The sequence below is a fragment of the Pan troglodytes genome, chromosome 2 (genome assembly GCF_028858775.2).
Source record: "Pan troglodytes isolate AG18354 chromosome 2, NHGRI_mPanTro3-v2.0_pri, whole genome shotgun sequence".
Classification (NCBI taxonomy): domain Eukaryota; kingdom Metazoa; phylum Chordata; class Mammalia; order Primates; family Hominidae; genus Pan; species Pan troglodytes.
In genome coordinates this window covers 160,171,242-160,197,585 of record NC_086015.1, presented here as the reverse complement: position 1 = coordinate 160,197,585, position 26,344 = coordinate 160,171,242, and the positions used below count along the sequence as shown (strand labels likewise).

Here is a 26,344-nt window from a genome sequence, read left to right as displayed (position 1 = left end):
GAGGCTGAGGCAGGAGAATCGAGTCAACCTGGGAGGCGGAGGTTGCAATGAGCCGAGATCGCACCATTGCACTCCAGCCTGGGTGACAGTGCGAGACTCCATCTCAAAAAAACAAAAACAAAAACAACCCAAAACAGTGCATAAAGTATATTCCCAATTATGTTAAAAATGCAAACTACTTAGAAAAATGGACTAGAGTTCCCTCCCCCTCAAAGATACATCAAAGATACATCATTGTAGACTGAGAAATGGAGGCCAGAGACAAACAAGTGCTTTGCTTACTTTGCCTGCAGCTGGGTGCAGAGGCATTGGTGGAGGGACTGGTTCTTCAGTACCTTTACCAGGAAGGAATCTTGACAGGAAACCATGTCCAAGAAATTAAAGATCAAGCCACACGCCTCAAGAAAACAATGCTGCTGCTGCATAGCCTACTTTCCAGGGGTCCTAAAGCATTTGATACTTTCCTAGATTCGCTACAGGAATTTTCGTGGGTAAGGGAGAAGCTGGAGAAAGCAAGGGAAAAAGCCATGACTCAGCTGCCTGCAGGTGACACGATGACTGGGATCCCCTCGCACATCATCAGCTCCCCAACAAACTGGCAGATTAATCAGCTGACCCAGAGGCTGGGCCCTAAGTGGAAGTCCATGGTGCTGTCTTTGGTACTGTTCTAGACAGATATCTACTGCTGTAAGGCCAACCATCTCCACAATGTGCACTTGTAGGTGGTGGAGGCCTTTGTCTGTTGGTGGCAGCGCTTTGAGAAGCAGGCAACTTTCCAGAGCTTGCACAATGGGCTGCAGGCATGGAGGTAGACCTCTTGGTGTTCCTGCACATGTTGGAGTGAAAGTGCCTCTGCCAACCAGCTGAAGAGCATGTCTCCAAGTCACATGGACTGAATCCTGACTTTCAGTCAGAACAGGTGGTTTTTGGTTTAGTTTAGGTTTGTTTTTTCTTTTTAATGATCCTCAGATGGAAAGAGAAAACAGGGTTTCCACTTGACATTACCTGAAAGGCCAGATTACTCAGTAGATCTCCCAGGTTGGTTCAACAATTCGTTGTTTTTAATTGCTTGAAGATTGCCTTGTTATGATTGCACAGCTTTAAATTGTGTGATGGCCTACTAGACTAATTAAAATAGATGATTTACTAGACTAATTAAAATAGTCTAGTAAATCATAGTGGCTCACAAAACCTCAAAAAACAAAAAACCCCAAAGCCCCATGTTATCACATTACATGTAGGTGTCTTATATGTAAAACATTCACTTTTATATTGCCTGGGAACTGAAATGTGGACTTTATTATTCATGATAAGAAAATAAAATGTAAATTACTTAAAAAAGGAAAATGGACTAGAAGAATATATCAAAATATAACTATGACTTTTTTGTATATCCTTGTAGTTTCCAAGTTTTACACATTTGCTTTGAAATCAAACAAAAATGTTTCTTTTACAAATGCCTTTGAGATTCAGCAGCCCTACCACAACTTTCACTGTATGTTCAGACTGTTATGTACACTTTCCCAAATCTAGAAGCAGGAACAGAAGAACTCCTTTTAGTGGTTATTTTACTATGTAGATAATAAATTTGGGCTGCATTTTTTTAAAGCCACCTATCATCCTAGGAAGTCCCCTCAGCATGGTTCCTTCCCCTGCCCCACACCAGTTAAGCCAGTCTTTTTATGGTCTACCTTCGTTACCCAATTGTTATTTTCACCTTCATTAGGATGGATAAATTGGATGGAATAGAAAGAATGTCTACATCTCTTTAAGCATTGCATTCCTTCTTTTACTCTTAGCAAATAGTGGTAATCCTTTCTCTTCAATTGCTACAAGTAAACCTTCAGAAAGGTCCCTGCTGCTCCTGCCAATACAATACAATACAATACAATACAATACAATACAATACAATACAATACAATACAATAGCTAGCTATTTCCCCCCACTTTGAAAGGTGATGCTATATGCCACTCCATTCGCTTATATGGAACAGCCATTCTTAAACTAACTCCTTGATATTTCCACTGTGCAGTCTCAAAGGCATCTCAACTCTAACAAATCAAAAGCATTGTTTTTGATTCCTCCACTCCCTTATCTGCTTCTTTCACAGAATTTCCCACTTCAGTAAATGAAACAAACACAATGATGATAGTAAAAGGTAACACATTATGTATCTTGTGCACTCCTCGAAGAAGCCCTTATTCCCATTTTACGGTTTAGGGAACTGAGACCAAAGAGAAAGAGAAAAGAAACTTGCCCAAGTTGACGTAACTACTAAGTTGTAGTGCTGGGATTTGAACCCCAGCAGTCTGGATCTGGAGTCTGAGCTCTCAGTCACTGCACTTTGCTGCCTCTCAACTGTCTACCCTGATGCAAAAAGGATCAAGCCCGTCTTTATTCTTTCGTTTCACTTCCAGTCTTCTTGCTCCCCAGTCACATTTTCTCTATCAGTAAATCAGATTGACCTCTGACATATATTTCTCTCCATCTCCATGCTACAGTCTTAGGCTAAACCATAATTACTTCTCACTTGCATGAATGCACAGCCTTCCCACCCAGACTCCCTGATATTGCTTTTACTCCTACTCCAGTCCATTCTTGAAGGAGCAACCACAGTGACCTTTTAAAAAACAGATTAGATTACTCTCTTAGAATTCTCCCCAAGCTTCCCATTGCTCTCCTTATAAATCCAAACTCCTCAGAAACTCTTTAGGAAACACTGGTCAATTTAATTTCTTATTGCTGCTGTAACAAATGACCACAAGCTTAGTGTTTTAAAGCAATACAAATTTATTATTTCACAGTTCTGGAGGTCAGAAGTCCTAAAATCAAGGCGTCACCAGGTCGTGTTCCTTCTGAAGGCTCCAGGGGAGAATTCATTTCCTTACGTGTTCTAGCTTCTAGAGCCCACCTGTATTTCTTGTCCTGTGGCCCCTTCCTCCATCATCGAATCACATCACTGCAATCTCTGTTTTCATCCTCACATCTGCTTTTGTGACTTTGACCCTCTTGCTTCCTCTTATAAGGATCCTCGTGATTACATTAGGCCTGCCCACATAATCCAGGATAATTTCCCCATTTCAAAATTCTTTTTTTTTTTTTTTTGACACAGAGTCTCGCTTTGCTGCCCAGGCTGGAGTGCAGTGGTGCGATCTTGCCTCACTACTGCCTCTGCCTCCCTGCCTCCAGGTTTCAAGAGATTCTTGTGCCTCAGCCTCCTGAGTAGCTGGAATTACAGGTGTGTGCCATTACACCCAGCTAATTTTTGTATTTTTTAATAGAGACAGGGTTTCACCATGGTGGCCAAGTCATACTCCTGGCCTAAAGGGATCCACCTGCCTCGCCTCAGTCTCCCAAAATGCTGGGATTACAGGTATGAGCCACTACGCCTGGCCTCAAAATTCTTAATCGCATTTGTAAAGTCCCTTTTGCCATGTAAGGGAACATACAGATTCCAGGGATTAGGACATGAAACTCTTTGGGGAGCCGTTATTCTGTCACTACAACTGGCCTTCATGTTTTTTGAACTTGTAAAACTGATTTCCAAGAAACGCAGGGTCTTGTCTTGATCTCCTTCCTCCCAGATGTAATCATGGCTAGTTCCTTTCTGTTATTCATATCTTAACTTAAAGATCATCTACTCAGGGATGCCATTCTGACCACTCTGTCAAAAGTATACCACCCCTCTCCACTACTCACATTCTATTATGCCTATTTTATATTTTTGCGGCACTTAGCATTGTCTGAAAAGTAACTCTATGGAAATGTGCCAATCTTGTTACTCCAATATCTAGTGCCTGCACACAATAGTCCTGGCTCTCAGTAAACATTTTGTATTGAATAAATAAATGAAATAAACATAGCCTGTTCAAGTTAGGACCATGTGAAAAATGGATCTGTACACTGACACTGGAATGCCACCAGGCCACCTTCTGCTTGCCAGGAAGAAATTTTCATGAATGAACAGGAAGGTGAGAGGAAAATCAGGAGGATGCTGATATTTATATCTCAATAATAGAGACTGTCCCAAGAACAGATTGGTCAACTGTCAGATGCTGTTGAAAGGCCAAGTAAGAGCTTTAAAAATTAGTACTTTGTGATGGTCAAAAGTTTACTATTGTTCAAATTATTAGTTAAATGAGCAGTAGGTGACTGTTAATGAAATTAAAATGTAAGTCCTGTGTTAGCTTGCTTAGAAAAAAAAAGGAATTAAAGTGTAAGTACATTACAGAGGTTCTTAAATTAGAAAACATTTTTTTTTTAATTTTTTTTGAGACCGAGTCTCGCTCTGTCACCCAGGCTGGAGTGCAGTGTCGCAATCTTGGCTCACTGCAACCTCTGCCTCCCGGGTTCAAGCAATTCTCCTGTCTCAGCCTCCCGAGTAACTGGGACCACAGGCACCTGCCACCATGCCTGGCTAATTTTTGTATTTTTAGTAAAGGCGAGGTTTCACCATATTGGTCAGGCTGGTCTCGAACTCCTGACCTCAGGTGATCCACCCGCCTCAGCCTCCCAAAGTGTTGAGATTACAGGCATGAGGCACCGCGCCTGGCCAGAAAACATATTTTACATAATCACTTAGACATATTCTTAGTGACAGATTATAAATCATTTTAAGTGAATTTTGTTCTTATCACATACATGAAAATAAATATATCCATAGTGTAAAGCATTCAAGCAATATATAATAGAGTGAGATAAGAATTTCCACACAGCCCACACTTTCATTTCTAGAGGTAACTTGTAATCCTATCATTTATTCAATGTATTTAAATCCATATGCATGTGTATGTGCATTGGTATTCATTTTTAGCATGAATGGGATCATTTTTCTGATATTTCTAATCTCCCGAATTCCTAATAGCCTGCCATAACTGTCTGTTCTTTTATGGTTACAATCCTGGACATACTTTGGGGGATATCAATTATACTTATTCTAATATCTGTTTGCTATTTAACAATTTTCTAGGGTGTTAAGGATTTTCTGTGTGAATTCATAGCCACTTTTTGGGGGGACTTGGGGGGAGGTGTTTCTTCACATACCTAGTAATCTTTGGTTGTGTTGAATCCTCAGACTTAAGATCTTCCGTTTGCTTGTCTGCTTTGCTGTTTATTTTTGCCCTGATTGTTTTTAGAGGTGTAATGAAGGGGCAGGGTATGCTACCTGGTGGGGGCACTGGAGGTTTGTCTTGGGCTGTGGGGACCCTGGTCTCTCCTGGGATTCAGTAGCTGCCAGGCTGTTTGACTCTAGTCCACATACTCATTGTGTTAGTCTGAGTATAGATGCTTCTGCAAATGCTGCTTCACACAGGGCTGATTGATTGTAGAGTATTGATGAGGGGCCAGCTGGCTTAAATGGCCCATATGTAATTCCTCAGAGTGGGTTTCACTGGACCACCTGAATCAGTATCATGTGGGGAGTGCATTAAAAATGTGATTGCTTGGAGCCACCCCAGACATAAATATAGAACCAGATTATCTGTGGAAAAGGAGCCCAGAAATCTGGTCCTGAGGCTGAGTCTGTGGGAGAGGCCATACTGTAATATAGAATTTTAGCAAGCTACCCATGATTCTTATGTAGATTGGAGTGTGACAACCACTATTTCAATGATTCACCAGGTCTCACTCCCTTCTCTGTGTTTTAATTAATTCCGAGGAAGGTCCTGTCTATCCCATGCCCACCAGTATCACCACTCAATTGCTCTTCACCTGGGTTATTCCTCAGTAGAGTTTACCCTTTCTACTATCCTTTCTATGTATTACCTTTCAGGAATTCCTAGAAATTTCTCACCATAAATGACAGTCTTTCTTTTAAGGCTTATTTATCTATCTTTATCCTGGAAGTTACTGTATAATTGCAGAAATGCTGATGATGTTTTATCAGTTTACAAAACTGATGTTTCCTACACATACAAGACCTTCTTAAAAATTAAAAAATGGGCATAATGCCCATTTTTAGAAATGTGAATTAGGAAAGATAGAGCCACTTAAATGGCTTCAGGTGCTGGAGACCTTTCTCTATGCTACCTGTCTCTAGCTCTTCCATCTATCTATCTTTCTATCTATCTATCTATCTATCTATCTATCTACACACACACACACACATATTCATATATATATGAAAGTAATAAAAGTATATTTTATATCCATATATGTTTAAAAGCAATAGAACTAGATTTTATAGTCTTCATATTTTTCATTATTTCAGGGAGGTGTTCCCTTAATTAATCTAGATATTATAGTACTTAAAAATAAAATTTGTAGAAAATTTCATCAAGCTCTCAGAGCATCATTAATGCTCTACCTCTTTAGCAAACACTACTGGTTACCTGCTGAACATTCACTACAGCTTATTTCCTGCCCATCAGAGTTCCAATTATTATTTGTTCTAAGGATAAATCTTGCTTGGTCTAAGGTAATTGTAGCAGCCCTGTTCCCCTTGCCAGTGGTTCACTTAGGAGAGGATATGTAAAGGGTTCTAGACAAGGAAATATAAGGAGAATGCTGTTTGGTGGCATCTGATAATTCTTTTTTCTCACTTCTAAAAAGACACTAGAAAACCAGTCCCTTCCTGCCTGCAGGCACCATATCCAAATGAGGCCTCTAGAGTGGAGGAACTGCAGCCATCTTGCGATTATAGGGACCTGACTTAGCTTTGGGTTGAAGCCAGTGCTGAGGGCAGCAGGATGGAGACAGAAAGAACATCAAGATCCTTGGGGATATTGCTGAGACTCTTATCAACTAAAACTGACATTATCCTACCTCTGTTACTTGTAGCCCAAAGCATTCTGATAAAATCTCTATTTTTAAATACATAACAACGTTCTTTTAAACCTTGGAAAATATTTTCTTAAAAATCTTGGAAAAAGAACCCCAGTTTCACCCATTTATAAATTGCTTCTTCCTCTTATTGTCAAAATTCACAAAACTTATATCCAAATATTTAAAAATCTTTAAACAACACAAAGAATTAACTTACAGGTGACAAACATTCCTATTCCCAGCCCCCACAAAGAATGAGGATTAAAAATGGAAGAAACCTGATTTCATAGCATATTCCAATTCCTGGAAGTCCAAAGAGGTTTGAGTGTGCACAGGAAATCTTGAGTTTACTAACAAATTGTATTAATATATCAAATTTTTTGAATGAATTGTTTTGACTTCAAACTTATCATTACAAAAATGGCGAAGCCACACATTTGACTCTAGCCTCACCTCCTGACCTCTGAGCAACCTGAGGCTTTAGCATTCCCAGGCTTTGATCCTAAATGCCCACACTCCTCAACTTAATCCTAGCAGTAAAGGAGAGTAGATAGAGTATAGATGGAAGAGCTAGAGACAGGTAGCATAGAGAAAGGTCTCCAGCACTTGGAGCCATTTAAGTGGCTCTATCTTTCCTAATTCGCATTTCTAAAAATGGGCATCATGTCCATTTTTTAATTGTTAAGAAGGTCTTGTACGTGTAGGAAACATTAGTTTTATAAACTGATAAAACATCATCAGCATTTCTGCAATTATACAGTAACTTCCTACAGATAATTACTTTGATGGACTTTAGTGGTGTATTTCTCCCTGCATCTCCAATCTACCCTGACTCTCACCATTTCTCAGCACAAATTATGTTAAAATTATAATAAACAAAAATATCACAAAGCATGTGTTAATATTAAATGGGCAGGCTCCATGCACAGTCATTCATTGCTTTACAACAGGGGTACATTCCAAGAAATGTGTCATTACGCAATTTTGTCATTGTGTGAACATCCTTGAGTGTACACAAACCAAGATGGAATAACCTACTACACACGTAGGCTATATGATTTAGCCTATTTTTCCTAGGCTACAAACCTATACAGAATGCTAATGTATTGAATAGTGTAGGTAATTGTAACACAATGGTAAGTATTTGCATATCTAAACATATCTGACCATAGAAAAGGTACAGTAAATATACGGTATTATAATCTTATAGGACCATCTTTGTATACATGGTCTGTCACTGACCAAAATGTCATTATGCAGAACATGAATATACAAAGAATTCTGTGCCAACTTATTCTGTAAAATATCAATTCATGTCACTACCAGTAAGTTTATTCCTTTTCTTCACTATGCTCATTTCTATGTTAAGCTTCTTTCCTAACTTCCTAAGACTCCACTTTATATGCTAAGTCTTGGTATGCCCACAAATTCCCTCCTAGCTTAGTTGTGTGCTAACACCACCTCCCTATGCCTAGACTGTGCCCTCTTCACTTCTTGAGCTCCAAGAAGCAATCATCACACAGTAGCTGGGGCCTGACTAGACTGCTTTCCACAAGAGATATCCACATGGCCAAACCCCTCCTTGATGTTATTAGAGGGACAGCAACAACGATTTTTTTTTTCTAGCAACCATCACCTTGTTTCTTTTCATGATTTAAAAAAATCTCCCAAAAAGTTACTTCCTGGGCCTAGGGGGTCTTCTAAGGACCCCCGTCCACCAATTCCTTCAACCCCAGCCATCTACACAGACACTTGAACTACTATACTTACTGTACTATTAACCACAGTGTTATAAAGTATGAATATTTTATTTTCCTTTTCAGAAACAAACTATTTTGTTACAAATAATCCAAGTATACATTAATTTGATAGGGTATTTTTGGTATTTGTTCCTTCTTGTGTTCAGTATTTTATTAAACACATTGATTTTAGGAGTAGTTCATGGTCAACACAAATATTTGGTTGCTAAGCATTCTAAATATTTATGTTTTTATGAGGTTCATCCTCCTAAAATATAGGAACTGAAAATCATATATATCATAAAGTAAAAGAATCTACTTACTTTTCAAAGATTATATACATACTATTTTAGTATTATAATTATAGATATACTATGTTTATGCTATAATTTTTGAAATTTCTGAAATAAAAGTAATTTTTACTTATTTATTCATTTTGAGACAGGGTCTCACTCTGTTGCCCAGGCTGGAGTGTAGTGGCATGATCATGGTTCACTGTAGCCTCAACTTTCTAGGCTTAGGTGATCTTCCCAGTTCAGCCTCCCGAGTAGCTGGGACTACAGGTGTGTGCCAACACGCATGGATAATTTTTGTATTTTTTTGTGGAGACAAAGTTTCTCTGTGTTGCCCAGGCTGAAAATTAATTTTTAAAAGAAATAGTGTTCTTGATTTTACATCATTTTCTTATCACGTGTTTTCCAATATTTCTTTCTCACTTATATCAAGCATAAGTACTTCAGCATTTCAAAGCTACTCAACTCTCTCTTTGAAGCTAAAATTAGTAATTTTGAGATACAAGTTCAATATTGTTTCTTGTGGAGAGATAATAAAGAAACAAAGATAAGAAAAAAGTTCAAAGACTATTTCACATTAAGTTACTGCATTTGAACTATCAGGGAAAGCTTTAATATATGGATAAGTAAGTTTCTTATTGAGAGAAAGAAATCCTCCATGTATTTAAAAATATTTACAGGTTCTTCAATATATAATCTAGGCCAGTAAAGTGGGCAAGAAAAGCAGCAGTAAACTATTACCCACACCAGTAAATCACTGCCAAAAGAATCACAGAGAACACACCAGGGTCTTTATAATTCTTGTCATTTCTTCCTAATTCTTGCCATTTTGTAACACATCTACAGAGCACTGTTATCTTATAAGTTGTTTAATATTCTCCATCTTACATAAGCATTTCTTTATAGTTGTCCATCTCTGTCACTGCCTTCTGAAGTTTTAATCCAAGTGCCTCCACTAGACATTGTAAATCTGAAATGACACAATGTATTTCATCTGATTAGTACATTTTAAGTGTCCAGATATTTTCATAGAGTAAACCATATTCTTTTGTTGCTAGTCAGCTCCTGAAGAATAAGGCAGCTGCTTATTCCACTTTGCCTGTGTGTCCATATGCAACTTATCATTGCCTACTCAGCCCTCCCTATCCTAACACCCCACAGACTTAATGGGTTTTGACAGGCCCAATTTGTTGGCCTCTTTCTGCCCCCACAACCATGCTGATTTTCAAACAGCTAATAGGCTAAATTTTACTAATGTTTTCAAAGGAAATGTATGTAGCTAACAAACATAAGAATTTCTGATCACGTGTCTTGTTTCTAAAACACATGATTGCCTGAGCTCACTTTTGTGGTCTGGAACTGTGAAGCATGGCTGAGTCTTCCTGCTAGAACTAAAACAGACAAATCATGTTCCAGGCTCATAGTAAAGAACGTGTTAACTCTGGGTAGCATCTAAAAGGCATTTTAGTGACTTTCAAAACCAAGAGAATACAAGCAGGAAACTGGCTTCCAAAGAGTCTTTAACTGGAGAATGTAAGCAGTATTTGAGGATTATTATTCAAGCAGCCCTGTCTAACAAGTGTGTGAATGCAGAACTGAAACCATAGCAGAAAGAACAAATGGCTTGAATTATCTAAGTCCTTCCATTGTCCTGTGTGTGGAAACTGTGATCTGAACCCCAGCCCCAGTGACAGCCCTTGCTGGTACGCTTTTTGAGAATAAGTTATAATGGAAAACAAACTGATAGACTGGTTGGTGTCTCCAGAAAAAAAATGTTCAAAACACTGGAGTTGTAAAATTTCTATGTTCCATCTGTTCAGGTGTTTCAGTGACATATTTTAATAGTAAACTTTAAAATCTTTATGCATCCATATAAATACATAAAACTATATAAATCGGCATTCTTAACTTCATTTTACAAAGAGTTAGTTCCTTAAATTAGAAAATAAATTCACTCTAAACAAATGTTTTAATTAGCATTTACCAGACATTTGTATAAACCTTTGTTTATCCAGTGCTTTTACAAACATTAATTTTTGTTTCTTAGTTTACATGTTTTCTTGTTCTTATTACATTAACTTTATCTATCTCTAAGAATAGTTTGCTTAGCATCTCTAAAAAAAGTTCTCATTTTTTAGGTCACCCATGGTAAGGAGAGGGAGGATTAGAGAGTACCTGCTACTGACCATATGGAAGTTTTGCATGATATAAATTCAGAGGATCAGACCAGCTGAATCAAAATTAAAATGTACATGTAAAAAGTGTGATAGATAATGGTGGGAGTATAGAGAAAGAGCCAGGTGAGTAGGGAGTCATGTTGAGGTGGGAGACAAAGGCATTCAGACTAGCATGTGGCGTTTCCTGTAGAAGGCAAGATGGTCAGAACAGAAGCTGTGGTTACAGTCCAGGCACCAAAAAGATTTGACTCCAGTATGTTTTCAGAAATGTCTTATTTATCAGACAGAGCAAACTTCCATATGTATCCATCCCATGTACATTTGTAGGGTTTATCTCCTGTGTGTGTTCTTCTGTATGATTTCACGTGGAAACTTTTAGTGTATACTTTGTTGCATATGTCATAATCACATCTGTGTATCCTCTGCTTCCTTTGAGTTATCCACCGATTTCATCAGTAAAGGTCTCTTCCCAGGCTGCACTATGACCTAAGGGAGATTCTCTTGCAACAATGCTTGTTGCAAGGGGTGGGCACTGAGTTCATTAAGGGGGGGGTGACATTTCTTCAGGATAATAATCTGTCCTCTGTTGTTTGATCACAGGTTCAATTTTTTTTCCTATGGTATAGGCTTCTTATATGATTCAATTACAGGTACTTGCATGCTACTATTTGAATTCTCCATTTCCTCCAACAAGGAAACAATGAGAGGCTGCTGGAGGTAACTCATGTACATAAAGGGGACAGACCATACCACCACCAGGCAGGATCCCTAGGCTCTGTATTCTGTGCCAGGAGAAGGCAGCTGCCATCACTGGTGGCATGGAGAGTGGCACGCCAAAGGGCTGCATGCCCAGAGAAGAGAGTGAGTATTTTTCATCATGGGCTAGAAGAAGGCATGCTCAGCTCTGGAGAGGCTCTCCAGTTCAAGGATGGGAACTTCAGAGAGGAAGAATTCCCAGCCAAACGGGTGAACTCCACTTGTTTACTGTGAGGTCCACTGGCTCCATCTGTATTCCATGCAATAAGCCTTCCCGGGTCTGAAAAAACTTATTAGATAATGGTGTAGAGTAGATGACCCATACTTGTTAGGTTTTATTGATTTCATATAATTTCATGTATAGTCACAACTACCAAGAAAACTCTAAGGATTAGAGTAATTAACTTATCAAGGTCACTCAGCTAGTTAGATCCTATAATTCAAACTCAGGTCTGCCTGATCCTAAAGTTCTTATATCTCTCACACTTGAAATATAAACTCTTGAAATATAAAAGCTGCAAGAGAATATGATATTGTCCATAAGAGTGTGGTAAGTGTGGCTACAAATCTGTTACCATATTCCCAGAATCCTTAAAGAGGTATACTTAAGACAAATGAAAAGAATTACTTAACAATGAAATATGCAGTAAACTGGTAGAATTTCTAACTCCAAAAGGTGGTTTAGATTTTAGTTTTAGAAAGCTTAAATATATATTATAGTTAATAAAAATATTAATAAAATTATGGTGTTACTGTGACTGATTCCATGAGAATATTTCATCAGAGAGAACGTTCACACCCTACTATTAAATGGCCCCTGGTGCTTTTGTCAGGATATGATCCTAAACTAGATGAAGCATAGGTCTGAGCCCATATGATAAATTTTATGTTATTACTTCTAAATGCAGCTATAAATTAAAAGGAAGACTTATCTTAAAATGAACTTCAAAGAACTGGTACTTGATATGTAATTTTATGCAGTTAATTCTCAATTACCTGAGAATTAGTAGAATAATAGACAGTAAAAATGGCAGCTAATTCAAAGCTTTGCTCTTCTGAATGAAATATAAACATCCTACTAGTTCACTATAGGTTCTGGTAGACTAGTCTGGTCCTTTTGTTTTTAGAAGCAGAGTGCCCAGTTCCTGTCCTTAATAAATAAAGAAACACCATTAGGATAAGCTGCAGAGAGATTAAGCCACCTGCACAAAACAGCTCCTTCAGTTTCTGAGGCAAGGAGTTGTTAAATAAGCGTATTATTGTTCTGCCCAGTCCTTCTCTATAGTTAAAGAAATTCGACTTTAATTTTCTGTCACTCAGCATGACATTGGATTATGAGGCACAAGGCCCTAAATGCCTACAAAAATAAAGGAAGCATTGGCTTTAAACACCATGCAGATGTAAGGCAGAACCCATGGAAACAATCAAAAATTTACAACAGCAAATTCTACTATGATGTGACTGTGTTCTTTGCAGATATTAAATAAGAAGTAAATGATTTTAAATGAACGAGACAGAAAGAGTTCTTAACCTCTCTTCATATGAAGCCAGCTGTTTGCTGGATAGCATTACACAGGCATCAGATTTGGGATAATCAGTCATTTAAGAGAATCCTGCTATCCCTACAGGTTTCTAGAAACTACAAATATAAAAGGTATTCATAATTAGCTATTTTATAGGCTGATATAAAACTTCATAGTCACTTGGAGGGCATATTAAGTTAGTATAATGTTTGAGAAAACAGTAACTAAAACCTAGATAGTGGAAAGTTATTTCAAGCTTAAAACTTACTGGATAAAGAAAACGCAAAACATTTAAAAATCTGGTTCAAAGTGCTATGTGGAGGAAAATGATTCCAGGTTAAAGTAGCATAATGGAAGAACAAGCAGGCAGATGAACTGGCACCCAGAGATCAGGGAAATCTTTTTTTTAATGTAAAATAGAAGGCTGTACTTTTTTATTGTATAGGTAATTGAAGACAAGGAAAAACAAGAACTCAACACTTGTCTGTGACAGGATAGTTTAAAGGTGTCATGCATGAGCTCTTTAGAGTGCCAGACTGCCTAATTTCAAATCCTGGCTCTGCTTCCTGTTAACTGTTAACTCCAGTTTCATTATCTGTAAAATAGTCACTATCATACAGGACTGTTCTGATAATTAAATTACTTAATGTATGTAAAGAAGGGGAATAGTTGCAGGCACATTGGGAGTAACACGCACATGTTAGCTATTATCATTGGTGGTGGCATGAAGGCTACTCTTCCACTTCTGCCCTGAATCTCATCACTTCTCACCTTGAGGATATGCTGTTTTTGCACTTGGACCTGGTGTCACCAGTAGCTATCTTTGTATGGGGAGGAGTAAAAATGGAAGTGTTAATTGTCTTTTTCTTCTTTAACAATCTATAGTGCAACTATGGCAAAATGTTAAAACTTGTTAACTATGGATGATGGGAACACACACATGTTGTATTATTCTATTTTTCTGTTAGAAAAATTTATAGGTATATTAATTAGAGGGGGGCGTTGCTGGCACGGGTCAAGGATGATAGCATGTTTTGTACTACAGAGTCTAATCAACTCTGTTCTATGTGCCCAAGGTACAAAAGAAAACAAACAAAAAAGGGCAAGAAAGCTTTTTGGAGGGTAGTGGGGAGGAGATAATGTTTGAAACAGCAATTAAAGACACCCCCTTTGATTCCATGAATAGGGAGCAGAAAAACTGAATTGCAGCTGGAGGTGAATATGGTAACAAGGAGGGTTGTCAGTTTTGTTTCGTTTTTAATATGGGTGAAACTGAGATGTTCATTTTCATTTGGGAATGATCCATTCTAGAGAGCATTTATGCTTGTGAATTTAATGTATACCTTCTAACCTGCATCTTAACATGTGAAAAAATTATTCGTTTTGAAGGTGTTTTAAAAATTACACAAATCAAGTTAAACTACAAGTCTCATTTTGACTCTTATTCTTTTTAGTCAATATTATGTTTTTTGAGACCTATCCATGTAGCTACATGTAGATATGATTCACTCTGCTCTGACTGATATATAATATTTCATCATGTGCACATACCACATTTTACTTATCCAGTACCATAGTGATAGAACCTAGGTTACCTGAAACCTTGTCACCATAAATAATCCTGCAATGAAAGTTTTTTACCCATCTTGTTGTGTACTTATAGGACAATTTGTCTGCAGTATGTCTCCAGGGCGGTATTAGGTATTAAGTATGAGATCATAGGAATACACATAAATACTGCCAAATGGTTCCCAAAATGGAGGCACTAGCTTACATTCCTACTTCACTGAATAAAGGCTCCTGCTTTATAACATTCATTAGAAGCAGCTAATATTCATTAGAAACAGCTATTTTTCTAATTTTTGCCAATATGAAGAATACAAAGTAGTGTCTTTGGTTTAACTTGCAGTTCTCTGCTTCCTTTTGGAGCTGAGCACCTCACCTTATACTTCTTGGCCATTCATGACTCTCCTTTTATGATTTGCCTTTTCCTCAGTCTCTTTTCTATCCATTCCAATTGAGCTTTCTTTTTCACTCCTCCACAGAAACAGCTGTTTTCAAGGTGATGAATGATGGTCTATATTGGCAATTTCAAAATTTAATTCTCTGTTCTTATCAAATTCAAATATTACGCAGCATGTGACCCAGTTATTTTCTCTCTCTTGGCAACATTCTGGCTATCTTCTCAGGTTCTATTGATTATTCTTAATCTTAGATTCACTCTAAATGCTGGGAAGCACAAGGAGCTCAGCCCCTAGCCCTTTTCTCCAGCTGCATTATCTCCCAAGATAATTTCATCTAGTTTCATGGCTTCGAATAGCATCTATATATGGGTGTCTTCCATCATCATCATCATAGCTAATAAATGTGGAATACTTACTATGTACCAGGTACTATACCCTAAGTGCTTTACACTCATTGAATCATTTCAATGTAAACTTACTAGAATGTAAGTTTCATGAGAACAGGAACCTTATCTGTTATAGTCATAGTGCTTGAGACATGGAAGTTGATTAAAAAATAATCATTGAAAGAATGAATAAAACTTCGCAGACTTTAGAAATAAGAGTGCCAGCAAATATGTTTAGAATTAAGTGCCTAAGATTAAAATACAGTACATGAAACAAAAAATAGTTCTGCAGTTTTCATTGATATTATCTGGTATGTGTCTTGGCATTAAAACGTAACTTTCTTATTTGTTATTTTATTTCAATAGACACTTATTAAACACCTACTCTATTTGTAGCTAGGTTTCACACTAGTTAGATTCAGTGTACAAATATCATTAAGATATATTTATTTGTCCTTATATAAATAACAAGTGCCTCATTTGGCCTTGGTGAATGATAAATTAATCTTTTAAATAACAAATTAATAACTCATTTAAACTAACACCTGTCTTATTTTTTCACTATTTTAAATTATTTTATTTTTCACTATTTTAAATTATTTTACTCACTGTTTAAATTATTTAAATTAAGTTTATTTAAATTATTTTATTATTAAAATATATTATTTTATCTGCTTAGATTCAGTGTACAAATATCATTAAGATATATTTGTCCTTATATAAATTACAATCAAGTGTCTCATTTGGCCTCGGTGAATGATAAATTAATCTTTTAAATAACAAATTAATAACTCATTTAAACTAAAATCTGTTTTATTTTTTCACTATTTATTTATTTTTATTATACTTTAAGTTTTAGGGTACATGTGCACAACGTGCAGGTTAGTTACATGTGTATACATGTGCCATGTTGGTGTGCTGCACCCATTAACTCGTCATTTAACATTAGGTATATCTCCTAATGCTATCCCTCCCCGCTCCTCCGACCCCACAACAGGCCCCCATGTGTGTGATGTTCCCCTTCCTGTGTCCATGTATTCTCATTGTTCAATTCCCACCTATAAGTGAGAAGATGCGGTGTTTGGTTTTTTGTCCTTGTGATAGTTTGCTGAGAATGATGGTTTCCAGCTTCATCCATGTACCTACAAAGGACACGAACTCATCCTTTTTTATGGCTGCATAGTATTCCATGGTGTATATGTGCCATATTTTCTTAATCCAGTCTATCATAGTTGGACATTTGGCTTGGTTCCAAGTCTTTGCTATTGTGAATAGTGCCGCAATAAACATACGCGTGCATGTGTCTTTATAGCAGCATGATTTATAATCCTTTCGGTATGTACCCAGTAATGGCATTGCTGGGTCAAATGGTATTTCTAGTTCTAGATCCCTGAGGAATAGCCACACTGACTTCCACAATGGTTGAACTAGTTTACACTCCCACCAACAGTGTAAAAGTGTTGCTATTTCTCCACATCCTCTCCAGCACCTGTTGTTTCCTGACTTTTTAATGATTGCCATTCTAACTGGTGTGAGATGGTATCTCATTGTGGTTTTGATTTGCATTTCTCTGATGGCCAGTGATGATGAGCATTTTTTCACGTGTCTTTTGGCTGCATAAATGTCTTCTTTTGAGAAGTGTCTGTTCATATCCTTCGCCCACTTTTTGATGGGGTTGTTTGTTTTTTCTTGTAAATTTGTTTGAGTTCATTGTAGATTCTGGATATTAGCCCTTTGTCAGATGAGTAGATTGCAAAAATTTTCTCCCATTTTGTAGGTTGCCTGTTCACTCTGATGGTAGTTTCTTTTGCTGTGTGGAAGCTCTTTAGTTCAATTAGATCCAATTTGTCAATTTTGCCTTTTGTTGTCATTGCTTTTGGTGTTTTAGACATGAAGTCCTTGCCCATGCCTACGTCCTGAATTGTATTGCCTAGGTTTTCTTCTAGGGTTTTTATGGTTTCAGGTCCAACATTTAAGTCTTTAATCCATCTTGAATTAATTTTTGTATAAGGTGTAAGGAAGGGATCCAGTTTCAGCTTTCTACATATGGCTAGCCAGTTTTCCCAGCACCATTTATTAAATAGGGAATCCTTTCCCCATTGCTTGTTTTTGTCAGGTTTGTCAAAGATCAGATGGTCGTAGACATGCGGCGTTATTTCTGAGGGCTCTGTTCTGTTCCATTAGTCTATATCTCTGTTTCAGTACCGGTACCATGCTGTTTTGGTTACTGTAGCCTTGCAGTATAGTTTGAAGTCAGGTAGCGTGATGCCTCCAGCTTTGTTCTTTAGGCTTAGGATTGACTTGGTGATGCGGGCTCTTTTTTGGTTCCATATGAACTTTAAAGTAGTTTTTTCCAATTCTGTGAAGAAAGTCATTGGTAGCTTGATGGGGATGGCATTGAATCTATAAATTACCTTGGGCAGTATGGCCATTTTCATGACATTGATTCTTCCTACCCATGAGCATGGAATGTTCTTCCATTTGTTTGTATCCTCTTTTATTTCCTTGAGCAGTGGTTTGTAATTCTCCTTGAAGAGGTCCTTCACATCCCTTGTAAGTTGGATTCCTAGGTATTTTATTCTCTTTGAAGCAATTGTGAATGGGAGTTCACTTATGATTTGGCTCTCTGTCTGTTATTGGTGAATAAGAATGCTTGTGATTTTTGCACATTGATTTTGTATCCTGAGACTTTGCTGAAGTTGCCTATCAGCTTAAGGAGATTTTGGGCTGAGACAATGTGGTTTTCTAGATACACAATCATGTCATCTGCAAACACGGACAATTTGACTTCCTCTTTTCCCAACTGGATCCCTTCCTTACACCTTATACAAAAATCAATTCAAGATGGATTAAAGACTTAAACGTTAGACCTAAAACCATAAAAACGCTAGAAGAAAACCTAGGCATTACCATTCAGGACATAGGCATGGGCAAGGACATCATGTCCAAAACACCAAAAGCAATGGCAACAAAAGACAAAATTGACAAATGGGATCTAATTAAACTAAAGAGCTCTTTTCCTAATTGAATACCCTTTATTTCCTTCTCCAGCCTGATTGCCCTGGCCAGAACTTCCATCATTATGTTGAATAGGAGTGGTGAGAGAGGGCATCCCTGTCTTGTGCCAGTTTTCAAAGAGAATGCTTCCAGTTTTTGCCCATTCAGCATGATATTGGCTGTGGGTTTGTCATAGATAGCTCTTATTATTTTGAGATACATCCCATCAATACCTAATTTATTGAGAGTTTTTAGCATGAAGGTTGTTGAATTTTGTCAAATGCCTTTTCTGCATCTATTGAGATAATCATATGTTTTTTGTCATTGGTTCTGTTTATATGCTGGATTACGTTTATTGATTTGCATATGTTGAACCAGCCTTGCATCCCAGGGATGAAGCCCACTTGATCATGGTGGATATGCTTTTTGATGTGCTGCTGGATATGGTTTGCCAGTATTTTACTGAGGATTTTTGCATCGATGTTCATCAGGGATATTGGTCGAAAATTCTCTTTTTTTGTTGTGTCTCTGCCAGGCTTTGGTATCAGGATGATGCTGGCCTCATAAAATGAGTTAGGGAGGATTCCCTCTTTTGCTGTTGATTGGAATAGTTTCAGAAGGAATGGTACCAGCTCCTCCTTGTACCTCTGGTAGAATTCGGCTGTGAATCCATCTGGTCCTGGACTTTTTTTGGTTGGTAAGCTATTCATTATTGCCCCAATTTCAGAGCCTGTTATTGGTCTATTCAGAGATTCAATTTCTTCCTGGTTTAGTCTTGGGAGGGTGTATGTGTTGAGGAATTTATCCATTTCTTCTAGATTTTATAGTTTATTTGCATAGAGGTGTTTATAGTATTCTCTGATGGTGGTTTGTATTTCTGTGGGATCAGTGGTGATATCTCCTTTACCATTTTTTATTGCGTCTATTTGATTCTTCTCTCTTTTCTTCTTTATTAGTCTTGCTAGGGGTCTATCAATTTTGTTGATCTTTTCAAAAAACCAGCTCCTGGATTCATTGATTTTTTTGAAGGGTTTTTTGTGTCTCTACTTCCTTCAGTGCTGCTCTGATCTATTTCTTGCCTTCTGCTAGCTTTTGAATGTGTCTGCTCTTGCTTCTCTAGTTCTTTTAATTGTGATGTTAGGGTGTCAATTTTAGATCTTTCTTGCTTTCTCTTGTGGGCATTTAGTGCTATAAATTTCCCTCTACACACTGCTTTGAATGTGTCCCAGAGATTCTGGTATGTTGTGTCTTTGTTCTCGTTGGTTTCAAAGAACATCTTTATTTCTGCCTTCATTTCATTATGTACCCAGTAGTCATTCAGGAGCAGGTTGTTCAGTTTCCATATAGTTGAGCAGTTTTGAGCGAGTTTCTTAATCCTGAGTTCTAGTTTGATTGTACTGTGGTCTGAGAGGCAGTTTGTTATAATTTCTGTTCTTGTACATTTGCTGAGGAGTGCTTTACTTCCAACTATGTGGTCAATTTTGGAATAAGTGCAGTGTGGTGCTGACTGAGAAGAATGTATATTCTGTTGATTTGGGGTGGAGAGTTCTGTAGATGTCTATTAGGTCCGCTTGGTGAAGAGCTGAGTTCAATTCCTGGATATCCTTGTTAACTTTCTGTCTCGTTGATCTGTCTAATGTTGACAGTGAGGTGTTAAAATCTCCCATTATTATTGTGGGGGAGTCTAAGTCTCTTTCTAGGTCTCTAAGGACTTGCTTTATGAATCTGGGTGCTCCTGTATTGGGTGCATATATATTTAGGATAGTTAGCTCTTCTTGTTGAATTGATCCCTTTACCATTATGTAATGGCCTTCTTTGTCTCTTTTGATCTTTGTTGGTTTAAAGTTTGTTTTATCAGAGACTAGGATTGCAACTCCTGCCTTCTTTTGTTTTCCATTTGCTTGGTAGATCTTCCTCCATCCCTTAATTTTGAGCCTATGTGTGTCTCTGCATGTGAGATGGGTTTCCTGAATACAGCACACTGATAGGTCTTGACTCTTTATCCAATTTGCCAGTCTGTGTCTTTTAATTGGAGCATTTAGTCCATTTACATTTAAGGTTAATATTGTTTTGTGTGAAATTGATCCTGTCATTATGATGTTAGCTGGTTATTTTGCTCGTTAGTTGATGCAGTTTCTTCCTAGCCTCGATGGTCTTTACAATTTGTCATGTTTTTGCAGCGGCTGGTACTGGTTGTTCCTTTCCATGTTTAGTGCTTCCTTCAGGAGCTCTTTTATGGCAGGCCTGGTGGTGACAAAATCTCTCAGCATTTGCTTGTCTGTAAAGGATTTTATTTCTCCTTCACTTATGAAGCTTAGTTTGGCTGGATATGAAATTCTGGGTTGAAAATTCTTTTCTTTAAGAATGTCGAATATTGGCCCCGCCTCTCTTCTGGCTTGTAGAGTTTCTGCTGAGAGATCTGCTGTTAGTCTGATGGGCTTCCCTTTGTGGGTAACCCGACCTTTCTCTCTGGCTGCACTCAACATTTTTTCCTTCATTTCAATTTTGGTGAATCTGACAATTATGTGTCTTGGAGTTGCTCTTCTCGAGGAGTATCTTTGTGGCATTCTCTGTATCTCCTGAATTTGAATGTTGGCCTGCTTTGCTAGATTGGGGAAGTTCTCCTGGATAATATCCTGCAGAGTGTTTTCCAACTTGGTTCCATTCTCCCCATCACTTTCAGGTACACCAATCGGATGTAGATTTGGTCTTTTCACATAGTCCCTTATTTCTTGGAGGCTTTGTTCGTTTCTTTTTATTCTTTTTTCTCTAAACTTCTCTTCTTGCTTCATTTCATTCATTTGATCTTCCATCACTGATACCCTTTCTTCCAGTTGATCAAATCGGCTACTGAGGCTTGTGCATTCATCACATAGTTCTCATGCCTTGATTTTCAGCTCCATCAGGTCCTTTAAGGACTTCTCTGCACTGGTTATTCTAGTTATCCATTCATCTAATTTTTTTTCAAGGTTTTTAACTTCTTTGCCATGGGTTCGAACTTCCTCCTTTAGCTCAGAGTAGTTTGATCATCTGAAGCCTTCTCTCAACTTGTCAAAGTCATTCTCCGTCCAGCTTTGTTCCATTGCTAATGAGGAGCTGCGTTCCTTTGGAGGAGGAGAGGTGCTCTGATTTCTAGAGTTTCCAGTTTTTCTGCTCTGTTTTTTCCCCATCTTTGTGGTTTTACCTACCTTTGGTCTTTGATGATGGTGACGTACAGATGGGGTTTTGGTGTGGATGTCCTTTCTGTTTGTTAGTTTTCCTTCTAACAGTCAGGACCCTCAGCTGCAGGTCTGTTGGAGTTTGCTGGAGGTCCACTCCAGACCCTGTTTGCCAGGGTATCAGCAGTGGAGGCTGCAGAACAGCATATATTTGTGGGCAGCAAATGTTGCTGCCTGATCGTTCCTCTGGAAGTTTTGTCTCAGACGAGTACCCGGCCGTGTGAGGTGTCAGTCTGCCCCTACTGGGGGGTGCCTCCCAGTTAGGCTACTTGGAGGTCAGGGACCCACTTGAGGAGGCAGTCTGTCCATTCTCAGATCTCCAGCTGCGTGCTGGGAGAACCACTACTCTCTTCAGAGCTGTTGGACAGGGACATTTAAGTCTGCAGAGGATTCTGATGCCTTTTGTTTGGCTATGCCCTGCCCCCAGAGGTGGAGTCTACGGAGGCAGGCAGGCCTCCTTGAGCTGTGGTGGGCTTCACTCAGTTTGAGCTTCCTGGCTGCTTTATTTACCTACTCAAGCCTCGGCAATGGCAGGCACCCCTCCCCCAGCCTCGCTGCCACCTTGCAGTTTGATCTCAGACTGCTGTGCTAGCAATGAGCGAGGCTCCATGGGCGCAGGACCCTCCACGCCCGGTGCGGGATATAATCTCCTGATGTGCCATTTGCTAAGATCATTGGAAAAGCGCAGTATTAAGGTGGCAGTGACACGATTTTCCAGGTGCTGTCTGTCACCCATTTCTTTGACTAGGAAAGGGAATTCCCTGACTCCTTGCACTTCCCGGGTGAGGCGATGCCTCACCCTGCTTCAGCTCACACTCGGTGTGCTGCACCCACTGTCCTGCACCCAATTTCCAACACTCCCCAGTGAGATGAACCCAGTACCTCAGTTGGAAATGCAGAAATCACCCGTCTTCTGCGTCACTCATGCTGGGAGCTGTGGACTGGAGCTGTTCCTATTTGGCCATCTTGGCTCCACCCCCATCACTATTTATTTTATTTATTTATCTGTTTTATTTTTTCACTATTTTAAATTATTTATTTAGTTACATTAGTTAATTACATGGTTGAAATTGTGAGATTTCTAATAAAATATAACTGACCTGAATATACAAAATCAGTCTGCTGCATTAGATATAATTTATACATATATATTATCATATCACAGTTTGATGAGCTATTAGCCTTTTACAAAGGTAATATCTCATTTAAAATTTTTATAATGAGCATTCAGAGTAAACCTTTGCACATGCAAAAATATATACCAATAATAGAAGTAATTCTTTAATAAGTACTTAACTGTGTCAATATCAAATTAACATATTTTAACTTTAGCAAACATTTTTCAAAGCTCAAGTGGTAATACAAAACTCAAATGGTAATACAGCCACTTACATAATTCATTTCATTTTAGGGTTTATATTTTAGAGGTTTAATTTACATCTATTTGAAACAAGTGTTCTTGAAGTACATTTAACATTTCCTGCATTATCCAAGAAGGGACTAAAATAGTATGTGGAGATTTTATAAATCAGATGCTAGAATAGGTATGGATATATAATTAAAAAGATGCAATTCAATACAGATGTAGTTACATTAAAACCAGAAAATTATTTTGCTGTGTGTGGGGATAGAAGGGAAGAGTAGATTAAACCAAGCTAAGGAGATAATCAGAATATTTAAAATTTATAAATGAATTACATTCTAATATTAAGGACCAACACTTTCACTTCAGAATTGTTCATGCAAAAAATGCTTCTGTTTCTGCTGCGTTTTTTTATCTTAACATTAAAACAACCCAATATAACATGAAGATAATTGTAATTTATAGGGACTTATAAAATATGACAAATTATGAAAGGATAAGAAAGGAATTTTTAAATTCTAGTTTGTGTGTGTGTATATGTGTGTTTACCATGATTAAATTATTTAACCACTCTATCTAGACTGGCAAAATGAATATAATACTTTACCTATCACATAGGAATAATACTGATGGATTTAGAAACTTTTCTGAATGTTTTAGAGCAGTATTTTGTTGTTCCAAATTTTGCATAAAATCACAGAATCACATGTATTTATAAGTTATAATGAGATTTTTCAAAACCAGAAAATGGATACGGACAGCCTAGAGTAAACAAAGTAGGAAGGGACATGGACCTACAATGAAATGAACAGAATATTAGCTGAAAACATTTAGGGAATAAAGAAGAAAAGACGTAGGGTTAATAATAAAGTAAGTTAATAAATAAAAGAGAAGTTTAGATCTAAAAATATTTAGGACATTTTCCAGTAGTGTTACATAACTACATAAACATCAACTTCTTTTAATGAATCAGTGTATTTCATAATCAGAGATCATGCTTACAGAGATTCCTGTATGCAGGGCTAATTCTGTGCAAAACTGAAGGAGATGGAGTGTATCTTCAGCCACCGAGTACTGACTCTTCTTTCTGAACACTTTTTCTCTGTGCTAGGATGGCAGTAAAATAGGCAAAAGACAAGGAGTTTTCTCCTTGTCTTCTAAAGAGTCTTTTCATGCTACAAAACTACTCTGAACTAATTGCACTCTTAAGAATTAATTCTACTACACAGTTACATAATATAAAAGTAAAAAGCAACAAAACAACACAAACATGTTTTACAGTTTTAAGACTAAAGGAATTCTAAGGCAATACTCAGAGATATATAAAAATTTAATTATGAGGATGTTTATCATAATATTTTAATAAAAAAGAGTGAGAACAACTATCTAATAATAGGGTAAGATCAAATAAATTATGATTAATCCAAACAACAGAATACAATGAATATTTTTGACATGGAAGGATTTCATAATAAAGAAAATAGGAGGGGGGAAGGGTAGGGATAATAAAACTCCTTTATCCTAATTTTATAAAACTATATATTCAAACAATAAAGTCTAGAAGGATTCACATCAAATGTTTATAATTCTATCTGAAAGTTGGAATTTCCTAATCAATAGTGAACATGTCTTATTTTGGTAAGGGAAAACAAAAAACCATCATATTAAAGTAGCCTAATACTAAACTATATAACATACTCATACCCATCTTATAACTCATCTTGCAAGCCATGGATGGTTCTTGTAAGCCATCATCAGGTATCCACTTTCCTCTAGACCTCTTCTGCCTTCCCCACATAAAAGCTTATGTTTACTATCAGCCAGGCTGGAAGTGGCCTGATACAGTAGCTCACTCTGAAGCATACACTAATGATAACAATGTATATGCTTTGGTGCTCCTAGGCAGTGGAAATCTGGTAGTAAAGTTCCGGAATCAGGTTCCAGTTCTGCTGATTAGTACCTGTGTAGTCCTGGGCAAATGACTGAATTCCTCTAGGCCTTAGTAATTTCATTTGTAAACTGGAGATAATAAAAGTGCTTAACCCAGGAGGGTGATAGTAAGGGGGTACCTATGGCTGACATATGGCAAGTGGTATGTGAATGTCAGCTGCTATTTAGATTATAGTAGGAAATCTACCTGAACTCACAGGAATGATTTTTTTAATGATGTTAAGATAGTACCAGTGATTAGCTAGTAGTAGAGAGATGTTAGAGATGCTGCCAAGAGGTAAGAGACATTGGGCAAGAGGGTGGGAGTATGGGGAGAGATCATTAATTCCTCATTTAGACAGTGTCACTATTATTCATATGCTGTCAGCCCATAAATGTGGATGAGCTGTAAATGTCTATGAGCAGCCGGTATGTTCTGTGCCTGGGTGAGTCCATGTGTAAAAGTGTCTGTGTGTGTAGGGAGGAGTGTGCCCACATAGGTGTTAGGGAAGGAACAGATTAAAGCTCCTTTCTATTCACTGCTTAGCTGAGGTTTCCCTGAGGATGAATCATGCTTAGTATAGAAGCCGTGTATGACAGAGAAGACAGAACATCTATCATAGTTGTTCCTGATCAAGCCTAGTGTTAATCTTATGACAGGTGCCTAATAAATATTGCTGAATGACTAAATAAATTGGAAACTGGTATCTGAATGAGCAGAAGGAGACAACATTGGGATGGGATGATGTAGACACCTCAGGCTACAAGTATATATAATGGGAGAAAGAATGCAAGGGGCAAACTATCTGAGAGGGGTGAATTTAGGAAATCAGGCAAAGATCAGAAGCCATAGAATTTAAAAAATGAAGTCTAAAATTTATTCCCAAGGTCCTATGGTACAGTTAAAGAAAAGGCAAAGAAAGTGGTAGAGCTAAAGTCTAGCCTTAGAATAAGAAAATGATGTTGGAGGTAAAGAACAAGGAGAGAAGGTTGCAATGGCACAAATGAAAAATGACTAGAGAATGAACCAGAATTACAGCTATCTCAAAGGAGAGAAAGGAGTCTCAGATGAATGACATCCATTATAAGGAGTAGATGCCTATGATCATTATAGAAAATTCCTCTATGATTCAAACATTAATAAAATGGAGATGATACATAAAACAGTGGTAATCTTTAGATGAAAGTTCAATGTTGGGAGCAAATGAAAAGGCAAGAAAACAAAGATAATCTTAG

General features: G+C 37.7%; 1 protein-coding gene and 2 pseudogenes across 6 annotated transcripts in view; 1 reads left to right on the top strand and 2 right to left on the bottom strand.

The window, feature by feature from the left end:
* Positions 1 to 26,344, bottom strand: part of LEKR1 (leucine, glutamate and lysine rich 1) — a 215,846-nt gene that overhangs the window by 50,425 nt on the left and 139,077 nt on the right. For all 6 annotated transcript variants that reach the window (XR_010155848.1, XM_054681212.2, XM_526361.7 and 3 more), the window contains one exon: positions 9,684 to 9,765. Coding sequence is in view for 5 of the 6 variants with exons in the window: in XM_054681212.2 (XP_054537187.1) it covers positions 9,684 to 9,765 (82 nt within the window). In the remaining variant the exon portion in view is untranslated. The remainder of the gene's footprint in view (positions 1 to 9,683; positions 9,766 to 26,344) is intronic.
* Positions 249 to 844, top strand: LOC100613311 (death domain-containing protein CRADD-like; annotated as a pseudogene).
* Positions 11,135 to 12,076, bottom strand: LOC107970824 (Krueppel-like factor 3; annotated as a pseudogene).